The 12,486-nt window shown below is 44.2% G+C and overlaps 1 protein-coding gene across 1 annotated transcript; it reads left to right on the forward strand.

Annotated features, from left to right (window-relative positions):
* Nucleotides 1–1,249: 1,249 nt before the first annotated feature.
* On the forward strand, nucleotides 1,250–12,197 carry LOC144601633 (uncharacterized). The gene is made up of 6 exons (XM_078413858.1): nucleotides 1,250–1,270; nucleotides 2,731–2,807; nucleotides 4,657–4,764; nucleotides 5,775–5,992; nucleotides 6,087–6,155; nucleotides 11,223–12,197. The coding sequence occupies exons 1-6, from the start codon at nucleotides 1,258–1,260 to the stop codon at nucleotides 11,413–11,415; spliced, it is 678 nt and encodes a 225-aa protein (XP_078269984.1). The 5' UTR covers nucleotides 1,250–1,257; the 3' UTR covers nucleotides 11,416–12,197.
* The last annotated feature ends 289 nt before the right edge of the window (nucleotides 12,198–12,486 follow it).

The raw sequence follows: 12,486 nt of genomic DNA on the forward strand, positions 1-12,486 counted from the left end.
CAAAGCGGTTAAATTACATGCTTATTGATCCATAGATCTGGATGAATAGCCCAGAGGAAAAAAAATCACTTCTAATATGGGAGCTGGGAGCAAATTTGGGAGTTATTTAACTAATGTGAATTTTTAAACACACTCAAGTTGTTAAAATGTATTTATTTTATGGATTAATTAAAAAGCTGCTGGGAAATGACTGTCCTTAATCATAATTTTGACATCTTGAAGTATGATGGTGAAATTTTAAAAACCCATGGTGTTACTGCATTTTTCCTTCAAATCCTTTCATATTCACGAAGGTTCGGTACAGTAACTGACAATATGCTTGCTGTGTCAGCCCTTTTTTTTTTGCTTCATTTTGAAATTTGCTAATTGTGAAACGTGCCAGAAAGTTGTTTAGAAATTGCCATGCTAGGTAGATAATCAATGGAGAGTATTTCCTCGTCATTCATCATTAGCAGATGTAAATATAACTTATGATTTTTAAACAGCTTTGCAAGCAGCAAGCTAAAGGACTACACAGTGGAAGAGGAAGTTTTAAACTTCATTGATGATGAAGTAATATCTGGAGAAGAGGGATCTGTCCCAATCCTGGTCGCTTCAACAAAAGTCAAATCTATACACAGGATGAGGACTGGCATTGTTTTTGATGCTTGCCTTATGTCGCTGGCCAGAAAAGCATTCTCTACATGTGAAATTCCTGACTGCAAAAGCAAAGTAGATTTGCAGCTGCACATTGTGGCGACAGCAATGAAAGTTATAGGCCATTGCGGCCGCGGGCATGAATCCACATGGTGGTCTCAGCCACTGGTGCAAACAATCCCGGCGGGCAACATCCAGTTGGCATCAAGTATTGTTCTATCGGGAAATAATTATGGGAAAATTGCTCTGATGTTGAAATTTCTGAATATGCTCCCGATTGGTCAACAATCATTCCTCAAACTCCAGAAGACACACATACAACCGTCAGTGCTGAACTACTGGAGAACGATGCAAGCAAAACATTTTCGGGAGCTTGCACAGCCAGTAGTGGTGGTAGCGCATCAGTGCAGGAATGTCCGTGCCCTCTCAAAGAAATATCTGACCTACACAATGATGGACAATGCCACGCATAAGATCCTCGAAGTTCAAGTTATTGATGTCCAAAATGATGCCAAGAAGCTGCAAAATTTGGAAGTGTCTGGATTCCAGCAGGTCTTTCGGCGCTTGATGCAGAATAATCTCTCTATTTCTGAGGTGGTCACTAAAGCAGATACTGAGCTCATGTCCTTGATGAGTAAGTATTAATGATCTGGATTGATGTTAAGAATGAACTGTCCTTGTGGTGCCAACAGCTACCCTTCCCTTCCACTGGTCCACCAAGCCAAACCTTATCCACTGTACGCTCTCAGATCACCACTGCTGAACCTATTACCTGCCCTCCTACCCCTGAGCTGCTGCAGAAATGTCAGAAGGGGAAGGGTGAACAGCCAGAGGCCGGTGTATGTCAGTACCATTGACATAGGTAGAAGATGCAATGGGGCAGGAAAGAGATTAAGGTGGAAAGAAATTAAGGACCAAGTGCTGGAGTAACACAGCGGGTCAGGCAGCATTTCTGGAAAACATGGATAGGTGACGTTTCAGGTCAGGATCTTTCTTTGGACTTGAGTCTGAAGAAGGGTCTCGTCCCAAAATGTCATCTATCCATGTTCTGCAGAAATGCTGCATGATCTGCTGAGTTACTCCGGCACTTTGTGTTTTGTTTTGTAAAGCGGTATCTGCAGTTCCTTGTTTCTACAAGAGATTAAGTTCATAACTCACAGGAGCAGAATTAGGCCCATCGACTCTACTCCGCCATTCAATTAAGGATTTCATTAAATTGGAAAGAGTGCAGAGAGATTCACCAGGACTTAACAACAACACTGTGTCGTTTTAGGTAAATCAGTATCTGCAGTTCCTTGTGGCTACACTTCACCTGGATGTTGCCTGGGCTTGCGGGCTTGAGTTACTGAGAGAGGTTGGATAGGCTGGGACTTTTTTTTTGGCGGATAAGAAGCTGAGGGGTGACCTTATTAAGGTGTACAAGATCATGAGGGACATGGATAAAGTGAATGCTCTTTTTCCTCCAGGGTAGAGGATTCTGAAACTAGAGGGCACAGGTTTAAGGTGAGAGGGGAGATTTAAGAGAGACCTCAGGGGCAACATTTTCACTCGGGATAGTCTGTATCTGGAAGAAGCTGCAGAAGAATTTAGAGAAGTGGATATAAAAATGACTTTTAAGACATTGGGACAGATAAATGGATAGGAAGGGTTTAGAGGAATATGGGCCAAATGCAGGCAATTGGGACTGGCCCAATATGCCAACTTGGTCGTCATGGACAAGGTAGTCTGTTCTGATACAGTTCAACGACTCTGCAAGTCCAATTACAATCTCTGGATTATTCCCTGTATTAGTTCCCAATGAATGCAGAAATGGAAGGATAGCATTGTCCATTAATGCTGTTAAGGGTTATGCCATTAATTGTATGGTTTCCTCTTACATTTGATCTCCCCCCATTCCCTCCCCCTCCACCCGCCCCGATAGTGCAACATCTCACACTCGCTCAGATTAAACTCCATCTGCCATTTCTCTGCCCATTTCTGTAGCTGATCAATATCCCTCTGTACACATCGACAGCCTTCTATAGCAACAGACAAATCGGGAGGTTTTGCTGTGCTGCCTTGTTTATAGCTGATTCTTTTTTTGTTTTTATTTAGAATTGAAATATCCAAATGTTCTTCACCAGATAGATCTCTGGTACGGGATCAGGGCTGTTCATGAGAGGTTAGAAAAGGTAATCTAAATGCAACTCGGTTTACATCATTTCACAAATAGGGACAGAATTATGGCTGATTTGTAACTCCACTTCTCTGTAACTACTGATGCGGGTCTCCACTATCCGCAGCCATTTAGGGAAAAAGTTCTACTTCTTTTGTGGAATCAGGTGGTTCCTGGTTTCCTATTCCCGCTCAGTTTGGATCCTCAACCAGGACAGACACTTATGGCCCACGGTGTTTGTGCCAACCATAATGAAAGTCATCCCATCTGCCTGCACAAGGTCCACCTACCTCCATTCCCTCCTATTCATGAGCCTGTCTAAATCTTGCACTAAACATTATTCTCTTATTATGTTTAGTGTAAATGTATACTGTGAATGGCTCGATTTGTAATCATGTACCGTCTTTCCGCTGACTGGTTAGCACGTGACAATAACATGTGACAATAAACTAAACTGAACTAAATGCCTCTGAAATGCCTCTAAAACATTGCTGACATATCTACTTCCACCATCTCGCCTGCAGCAGTTTCCAGGCACCCATTGCTCTTTGTGCAAAGAAACTTGACTAGTAATTCTTTAAACTTTCTCCCTTTCAGTTTAAAACTATTCCCTCTAGCATATGACATTTCCAGCCTAACACTTCAATATTTTTCAATAATTTAAAAACATAATTAGATCAACACCACTCAAGGCATGCCAAGCCAGGTTTAACATTTTGGTATGCGGTGAGTGAAATCAGTTTCTACAGAGTCTGCTGTGATGTTTCTGGGTAGTAGATTGTACAAATGATGTGGAGGATGCAGGGCCTCATCTGGACTGCTTCCTGATTGGAGCTATTATGGATTTGTTCCTCGATGGAACATTGTCATTTTCTGCCCAGAAAGGATAATGTCATGTAGTGTGATATTTGTTCATGTTCCACAAGTGTTGCCTCTCTGGTGGTCAGTGTGGGAGAGTCGAGAGTGTTTAATTGTCATGTGTATTGGCAATGGAACAATGACATTCTTACTTGCTACAGCTTAACGGGCCTATTAACTCAATAATTCATAGATAAAAATACAATAATCAAAATGCAATATCTGTAATTAATAACTGTAATATTAGGCAACCATAATAGTGCAAAACCAAAGTCCGTAGTGCAACCAAAGACACAGTCCATAGAAGATCACAGTTGCTGAGATTAGTGTTGTGCAGTGTTCAAGAGCCTGGTGGATGTTGCAAAACAGCTGTTTCTGAACCTGGAGATCAGTTTTCAGGCTCCTGTACCTTCTTCCTGATGGTAGCAGCGAGATGAGAGCGTGGCCAGGGAGGTGTGGGTCTGTGATGATGCTGGCTGCCTTTTTGAGTGGCCAGTCTAACGAAGGGCTACTGATGTTTGGAGTCGTTAGTTTCATTAATTCAAAGTAGATAAGTTTTGATTCCCAAAGGTCATGTCCCACTGAGATCTTTCTTGCCTCGTGTCTGTGTGCATTGTAGATTTGTCAGAAAGATTTTTGGGGATAAACAACTCCCTCGCCATCTCATGGATAGAAGGCAAATTGGATTAATGTTGGTCTGTTTCTGTCTAACTCCTGCTACACCAACTGTGGGTAGACACAAAAAGCTGGAGTAACTCAGCGGAACAGGGGGCATCTCTGGAGAGAAGGAATGGGTGACATTTCTGAAGAAGGGTTTCGACCCGAAAAGTCACGCATTCCTTCTCTCCTGAGATGCTGCCTGTACGGCTGAGTTATTCCAGCTTTTTGTGTCTTTCTTCGGTTTAAACCAGCTTCTGCATTTCCTTCCTACACACACAAACTGGGAGCAGGAACCTTGGTTCATACTGTTTCCGCATCTTCACAAAGCCTCTTATGCTGTGTTTTAGGTCGCATCTCCCACTGACAACAGAGACCTGCAGCCATGGATTAAAGACATTGTGAGACACTTCATTTACTGTTGCCAGTACTGTAGAGGTGATGCAAAGACCTTGATGGTAAGTTCTACCTTCATGTGAGCACAGAGATATAATAGGACACTGCACTAGGTTTAGGTTTAGTTTATTATTGTCACATATACCGAGGTACAGTGAAAAGCTTACTATGGAAACAAGCCTTTAAACAGTCCTTTAATCTCAGTCCCTCTCACATGCAGTCCACCAAATGCAGCAATGTGAATTGAACATTTTAAAACCTTTCCATCAGTAAAATAAAATGTATGAAACTTAGCTGGGCTTCAACAGTGAATTTATTTTTAATATTAAAGATGCTGAAGAATAGTAATATCTAATCGATTAACTTTTCATGATTAGTGGCACAAGGGACTGCTATTTAATTAACTTCCCACCTTGGCAGCAGGTGGGGCAGGTAGGTTTGTGATTATCACACAACTTGTGAAATTGCAAACAGTTGTACCACAGGCTGGGATATTGAGCACACGGGAATCCTTCCCCACAAACCCAGAAGAAACTAATGCTCATACCCCAAACACAGTCAGCTCAATGTGCATCTCCACACAACTTATAATTTCTTGCTCATCTTGTTTTGATATGCCCAGACCAACCCTAATAAATCCTGTCAGTACCTTTTGCTTGAGATGTTTAAGAAAGGAGTATTCAAGAATCAGCACCTTCAGATGGACAAAATCATGAGGTGAATAGATAGGGTGAATGGACAGAGTCGGGGACTCACCAGGGTAGGGGAATGAAGAACCAGTGGACATAGGTTTAATGTGAGGGGGAGGAAGATTTAATAGGAAGCTGAGGGGCAATGTTTTCACACAGATGGTAATAAAACAAGATTTAAAAGATATTTGGATAAGTACATAGATAGGAAGGTTTAGAGGGATATGGGCCAAACATGGGTAACTGACACAGGCAAGTAGCTTGATGGGCCTGTGTCCATGCTCTATGTGCTTTCCAGAGGGGAGAAGGAATGGGAGAAAGTGGTGGCTACATAACCTACTATGGTTACTCAGTGATCTAAGACGAATATCTGTTGTTGGAAGGCTCGCTGGCGCAGCATCCTGCATCACACGGTCAACATGCACGAGTGGCAGCTTGGCGACGGCTCCACTGCAGCCTCCTGCGAGCATGGGCCTCTCGCAGACAAGGAGCTCAAAGGCAAGAAGTGGCTGATGGTGGGATCTCCTGCCCACCATGCTCTGCGGGAAGTGGTCTACGACAAGTGGCTCACCTCCCACCTCTGCTACTTTGTCCAAGCCAGGTGTGTTTGCTAACCTCTCTCGGCTCGAGTGCTGAATCCTCTACTCTTTAGTCCCAGCTTGCTGTTCTAAAACAAGTTTTAATAACCTTTGCAGGGTAACCGATGAACTGGAGTCATTTAACAATCATATCAAAATATATGCTGCAAAAGACTTCACGTACGAGTAAGTAAAGCTCAACAAAACATTGTTTATATTTATTGCTGAAGTTAAGATAAGCTCGAAGAAACAAGGTTGTTGTTGGATCAGAGCGGAGATTTAATAGAGGGTTCAAAATCCTGCACGGGTTTAACAGGGGAAGGCTTGCAGAGCTCTGGAGAAGGAGCAGGTTGATAGGTAGTTCATGAAAGACTGGCACCATCATGATGGGCTGAACGGAGCCCTGCTGTGCCATCGATGGGGAGTTCTGCATGTAATTCTGGCTGCCTCATGGCAGGAAGGATGTAGAGGGTGTGGATAGGATGGATGTGTAGGGTGTGGATAGGATGGATGTGTAGGGTGTGGATAGGATGGATGTGTAGGGTGTGGGTAGGATGGATGTGTAGGGTGTGGATAGGATGGATGTGTAGGGTGTGGATAGGATGGATGTGTAGGGTGTGGATAGGATGGATGTAGAGGGTGTGGATAGGATGGATGTAGAGGGTGTGGATAGGATGGATGTAGAGGGTGTGGATAGGATGGATGTGTAGGGTGTAGGTAGGATGGATGTGTAGGGTGTGGATAGGATGGATGTGTAGGGTGTGGATAGGATGGATGTAGAGGGTGTGGATAGGATGGATGTAGAGGGTGTGGATAGGATGGATGTGTAGGGTGTGGGTAGGATGGATGTGTAGGGTGTGGATAGGATGGATGTAGAGGGTGTGGATAGGATGGATGTAGAGGGTGTGGATAGGATGGATGTGTAGGGTGTGGGTAGGATGGATGTAGAGGGTGTGGATAGGATGGATGTAGAGTTTTACAGGGTGTTGCCAGGATTGGAGAGAATTTGCCACAAGGAAATGTTGGACAAACTTGGAGGATTGTTTTCTCTGACGTGTTAGAGATTGAGGGGAGACCTGTTAGAAGTATATAAAATTATGAGACGCATAGATAGGGTAGACAGTAAATCTTTTTCTCAGAGTGGAAATGTCAACTAGTAGATTTAAGTTGAGAGGTTGAAATTTAAAAGGGGATTTGCAAGGCAAGGTTTTTTACACATAGAGTGGTAGGCAGATATGATAGCTATATTTAAGATGTATTTAGACAGATACATGAACAGGCAGGGAATGGAGAGATGTTGATCACGTGCAGGCAGATGGAATTACTTTAGATTGGCATCTTGGTCAGCATAGAAAATGTGTAGGAAAGAACTGCAGGTGCTGGTTTAAATTGAAGGTAGACACAAAATGCTGGGGTAACTCAGCGGGACAGGCAGCAATCTGACCTTTCTGTCCTGGGCCTCCTCCATTATCAGAGTGAGGCCCAGGGCAAATTGGAGGAACAGCACCTCATATTTCGCTTGGGTAGCTTACACCCCAGCAGTATGAACATTGACTGCTCCAAATAGCCCTTGCTTTCCATCCCCTCCCCTTTCCCAGTTCTCCCACCTGTCTTACTGTCTCCGACTACATTCTATCTCTGTCCCGCCCACTCCCCTGACATCAGTCTGAAGAAGGGTCTCGACCCGAAACGTCACCTATTCCTTCTCTCCAGAGATGCTGCCTGTCCCGCTGAGTTACTCCAGCATTTTGTGTCTTACCTTTGGCCAGCGTCGACACAGGCTGTTCCGATGCTGTACTGTTTTCTTGTAAATCTATATGAATATACAATACATAAATTTATATTATTCACAGACCTTAATTATAAGTGACTGTTGTAGGTAAGTTGGGTTTAGTGCCACCCATTGGTTTCCCTTCTAAGTATGCTGGTTCTATGCTTTGTTCTCTTCCTGAAGGTACAAAGATTACCAAGTACGTATCTTACTTGCAGCCATTGATTATAATTCGCACATAGAGCGTGAATCTCAGCGAAGTATTACTGGTGAAATTATGTAAGTATGTAAGCGTTTGGGAGGGAGATGGACAGGGTGGAATCCCACTGTAGACCATGATATGAATGTCCTATTTCCGTCAACAGTTCCTCAAGCGAAGAATGTATCGGAGCCACTGGACCCCTCAAACCTATCCCGGCATTCATTGTGATGCTGGCTTGTCTGCCTGTAACCTGTGCTCTCAACCCCCAATAGGTATTAGAGACACATCATTGGTAACAGGCCCTTCAACTCACCGAGTCCACATCGACCATCCACCATCGATCACCGTTCACACTAGTTCTATGTTATCCCACTTTCACATCCAATCTCGACACACTAGGGGCAATTTACAGTGGGCAATTAACATACACCCACAAGTCTTTGGGATGTCGGAGGAAACCGGAACACCCAGAGGAAATCCACATGGTCACAGGGATAACGTGGAAACCCCACACATACAGCACCCGTGGTCAGAATCGAACCCGGGTCTGTGCGACCTACCCCTGTTATCTTCCATCTTCTTGCTCACCAGGGTTCTGTCCACTTCTGCCTTAATATATATTCAGAGACTCTGCTTCCACTTTGGGAGAGATTCAGTATTGTATTGCTTTGAGAAAAAAACACTGTATTCCTGTCTTAAATGAGCAAACCTCTGTTGTTAAACAGTGACTTTATATCTTGATTCTCCCAGAGAAGGAAACTTCTTCTTCACACCCGGTCTCTTAAGACCCTTCAGAATCTTACATGTTTCAATCAAGTTGACCATCGCCCTTTTAAACACAGCAGATGCAATTCTGGCCCTTCAAACTTTTCCTCAGTAGAAAACTTGCCCATTAGAGATATTAGCCTGAATCATTTCTAGCCTATTTACATCTTTCCTTAAGTAGAAAGACCAAGTCTTCAAAAAAACCCAATCAGATTTGTGAGACATGACCTCCCACGTACAAAACCATGCTGACTATCCCTAATCAGCCCTTGCCCATCCAAATGCAAATGTTATCCCACTTTTTAAGAAAGGAGGGAGAGAGAAAACGGGTAATTATAGACCAGTTAGTCTGACATCAGTGGTGGGGAAGATGCTGGAGTCAATTATAAAAGACGAAATTGCTGAGCATTTGGATAGCAGTAACGGGATCATTCCGAGTCAGCATGGATTTACGAAGGGGAAATCATGCTTGACTAATCTACTGGAATTTTTTGAGGATGTAACTAGGAAAATTGACAAGGGAGAGTCAGTGGATGTGGTGTACCTCGACTTTCAGAAAGCCTTCGACAAGGTCCCACATAGGCGATTAGTGGGCAAAATTAGGGCACATGGTATTGGGGGTAGGGTACTGACATGGATAGAAAATTGGTTGACAGACAGAAAGCAAAGAGTGGGGATAAATGGGTCCCTTTCGGAATGGCAGGCAGTGACCAGTGGGGTACCGCAAGGTTCGGTGCTGGGACCCCAGCTATTTACGATATACATTAATGACTTAGACGAAGGGATTAAAAGTACCATTAGCAAATTTGCAGATGATACTAAGTTGGGGGGTAGTGTGAATTGTGAGGAAGATGCAATAAGGCTGCAGGGTGACTTGGACAGGTTGTGTGAGTGGCGGATACATGGCAGATGCAGTTTAATGTAGATAAGTGTGAGGTTATTCACTTTGGAAGTAAGAATAGAAAGGCAGATTATTATCTGAATGGTGTCAAGTTAGGAGGAGGGGGAGTTCAACGAGATCTGGGTGTCCTAGTGCATCAGTTAATGAAAGGAAGCATGCAGGTTCAGCAGGCAGTGAAGAAAGCCAATGGAATGTTGGCCTTCGTAACAAGAGGAGTTGAGTATAGGAGCAAAGAGGTCCTTCTACAGTTGTACCGGGCCCTGGTGAGACCGCACCTGGAGTACTGTGTGCAGTTTTGGTCTCCAAATTTGAGGAAGGATATTCTTGCTATGGAGGGCGTGCAGCGTAGGTTCACTAGGTTAATTCCCGGAATGGCGGGACTGTCGTATGTTGAAAGGCTGGAGCGATTGGGCTTGTATACACTGGAATTTAGAAGGATGAGGGGGGATCTTATTGAAACATATAAGATAATTAGGGGATTGGACACATTAGAGGCAGATAACATGTTCCCAATGTTGGGGGAGTCCAGAACAAGGGGCCACAGTTTGAGAATAAGGGGTAGGCCATTTAGAACGGAGATGAGGAAGAACTTTTTCAGTCAGAGGGTGGTGAAGGTGTGGAATTCTCTGCCTCAGAAGGCAGTGGAGGCCAGTTCGTTGGATGCTTTCAAGAGAGAGCTGGATAGAGCTCTTAAGGATAGCGGAGTGAGGGGGTATGGGGAGAAGGCAGGAACGGGGTACTGATTGAGAGTGATCAGCCATGATCGCATTGAATGGCGGTGCTGGCTCGAAGGGCTGAATGGCCTACTCCTGCACCTATTGTCTATTGTCTATTGTCTATAACCTATCCCTCAAATCCCCTGTTAATAAACAATAATATTTAATTAATTTTCCGAATCATCTTTTGTCCTGAGCACCAGCCTACAAATCTTGAACTAGAACACCCAGATCTCTCTGCACCTCAGAGCTCTAATTTTGATTATATACTTTTTCCATCAAAATGGACAATTTCACATTTTCCTGCAATTCGCTCAACTTATATCCTCTTTCCAACTTTCTTTCCCACCATGTCATCGGCAAATTTAGTAATCACACTTTTCATGCAAGTTCTCCTGTCCCCTCCTCAGTGCACCCTCCCCCCACCCCACCTGCATCCACCTATCACTTGCCAGGCTTTGTTCTGCCCTCACCTCACTTTTCTAGCTTTCTCCCCCTTATTCCATCAGTCTGACGAAGGGTCCTGAAAACGTTGCCTGTCCATTCCCTCCTCAGATGTTGCCTAACCTGCTGAGTTTGTTTTGCACTTTGTGTTTTGCTGTAGATGCCAGCATCTGCAGTCTCTTGTGTCTCTGAAACTAGTCTTACTTGCTGCAATCTGGTGGGCATGAACTTTCCTTTAATACTTTACCTTGGTCCTTGTGTGTCTCAGATGATGAACATTAGTTGATTGTTCAACTGATTTATTTGCAGACATATATTAATGCCAGCATTGGTCAGTGGATAGTGGTGCTTTGGATGGAGTGTCAAGAGTTTCTCAGTATTGACACCTGAGTGTCAGCTTGGAGGCCTTTACTGCTCCCTCCCTAATGCTCAATTGTATCTTACTTTCCCTCAGCTATCGCAAGATGTACTCCAAGCACAACAGGAACTGGAGAGTTCTTCCCTTACAGGTCAAGAAACAATACCGGTACTTTGAGGATTTGCAAGAGGACATTCTGAGAGCTAAACTTCCAAAGGACACAGTTCCAGATCAGCCCAAGTGTTTACGAACAAGGAGCATGAAGGCTCAGCCTGGTACTGGGATGTAAAGCTGGGTTGTACACTGCCCTGAGTGGGTTTGATCCAGGGCAGCTGGCCTTGGCACATTGTGGCAGAGTGTGCAGCAGTAGTTCATAATGGAGTGTCAGAAACACTCAGCAGGTCAGGCAGCATCAGGAGAGAGAAGAACAAGACCGGCTTTTCAGGGTATCCATCTTTCATCAGGTACTGATTTATCAATTTGTACAGAGGCATATAGGTTGGGAAAGGGGGAGAAGGGCAGGAAAATAAAGGGTTAGTTAATTGAGTGGAAGGATGGTCAGCAGTGTCGACAGTGCAAGCAGTGGCTGAAGCAACAGACGAAATGTCAAGGGAAGGGACGGAGGAGTTTAGAGAAATTATCATGAGTGCAAAACACAGGCAGTCGTCATGCAGTGAAATGATTGAACCCACTATTGTGTAAAGCCCACCCGAAGAAGGTTTTGAGTTTCAATGACTGTATTCTTGTGAGCACAACATGCACTCCTCGGGTCAGGCCACCAAATTACATTGCCAGCCTTCAACAGAGTCGAGGAGAAGCAGTGATGTCAATGTTTGCTCAATGTTCATTTATCAAAATCAGCGTCCGTTCCTCCTCATCACTGCTTTGGCTGTGTCCACATATCACTTCTGGTGTGGGCCTAGAGGCCACGGGCACCAATTATTCCCGACAGCCATTTGCTTGACCGCGTAGAAGGAATTGTGTCTTTGAACGATCGCAGGTCCACGGGCCATGGTCGAACCCTCCAATCGAAAGGAAATGGAAGCCACGGGGGAGATGTGTGAACAATTGCTGGAACAACATCACTCCATTTCCCATCATGATTAGATAGGCACTAAATGCTGGAGTAACTCAGCCGGTCAGGCAGCATCTCTCTAGAAAAGGAATAGGTGACATTTCGGGTCTGGACCCTTCTTCAGACCCTGAAGATTCTGAACTTTCGGTTCCGACCCGAAACGTCAGCTATTCCTTTTCTCCAGAGATGCTGACTGACCCACTGAGGTACTCCAGAATTTTGTGTCTCTCTTCAGTATAAACCAGCATCTGTCTTTCCTTCCTACCCCATCATAACTAGCCACCT

The sequence above is a fragment of the Rhinoraja longicauda genome, chromosome 17 (genome assembly GCF_053455715.1).
Source record: "Rhinoraja longicauda isolate Sanriku21f chromosome 17, sRhiLon1.1, whole genome shotgun sequence".
NCBI lineage: Eukaryota > Metazoa > Chordata > Chondrichthyes > Rajiformes > Arhynchobatidae > Rhinoraja > Rhinoraja longicauda.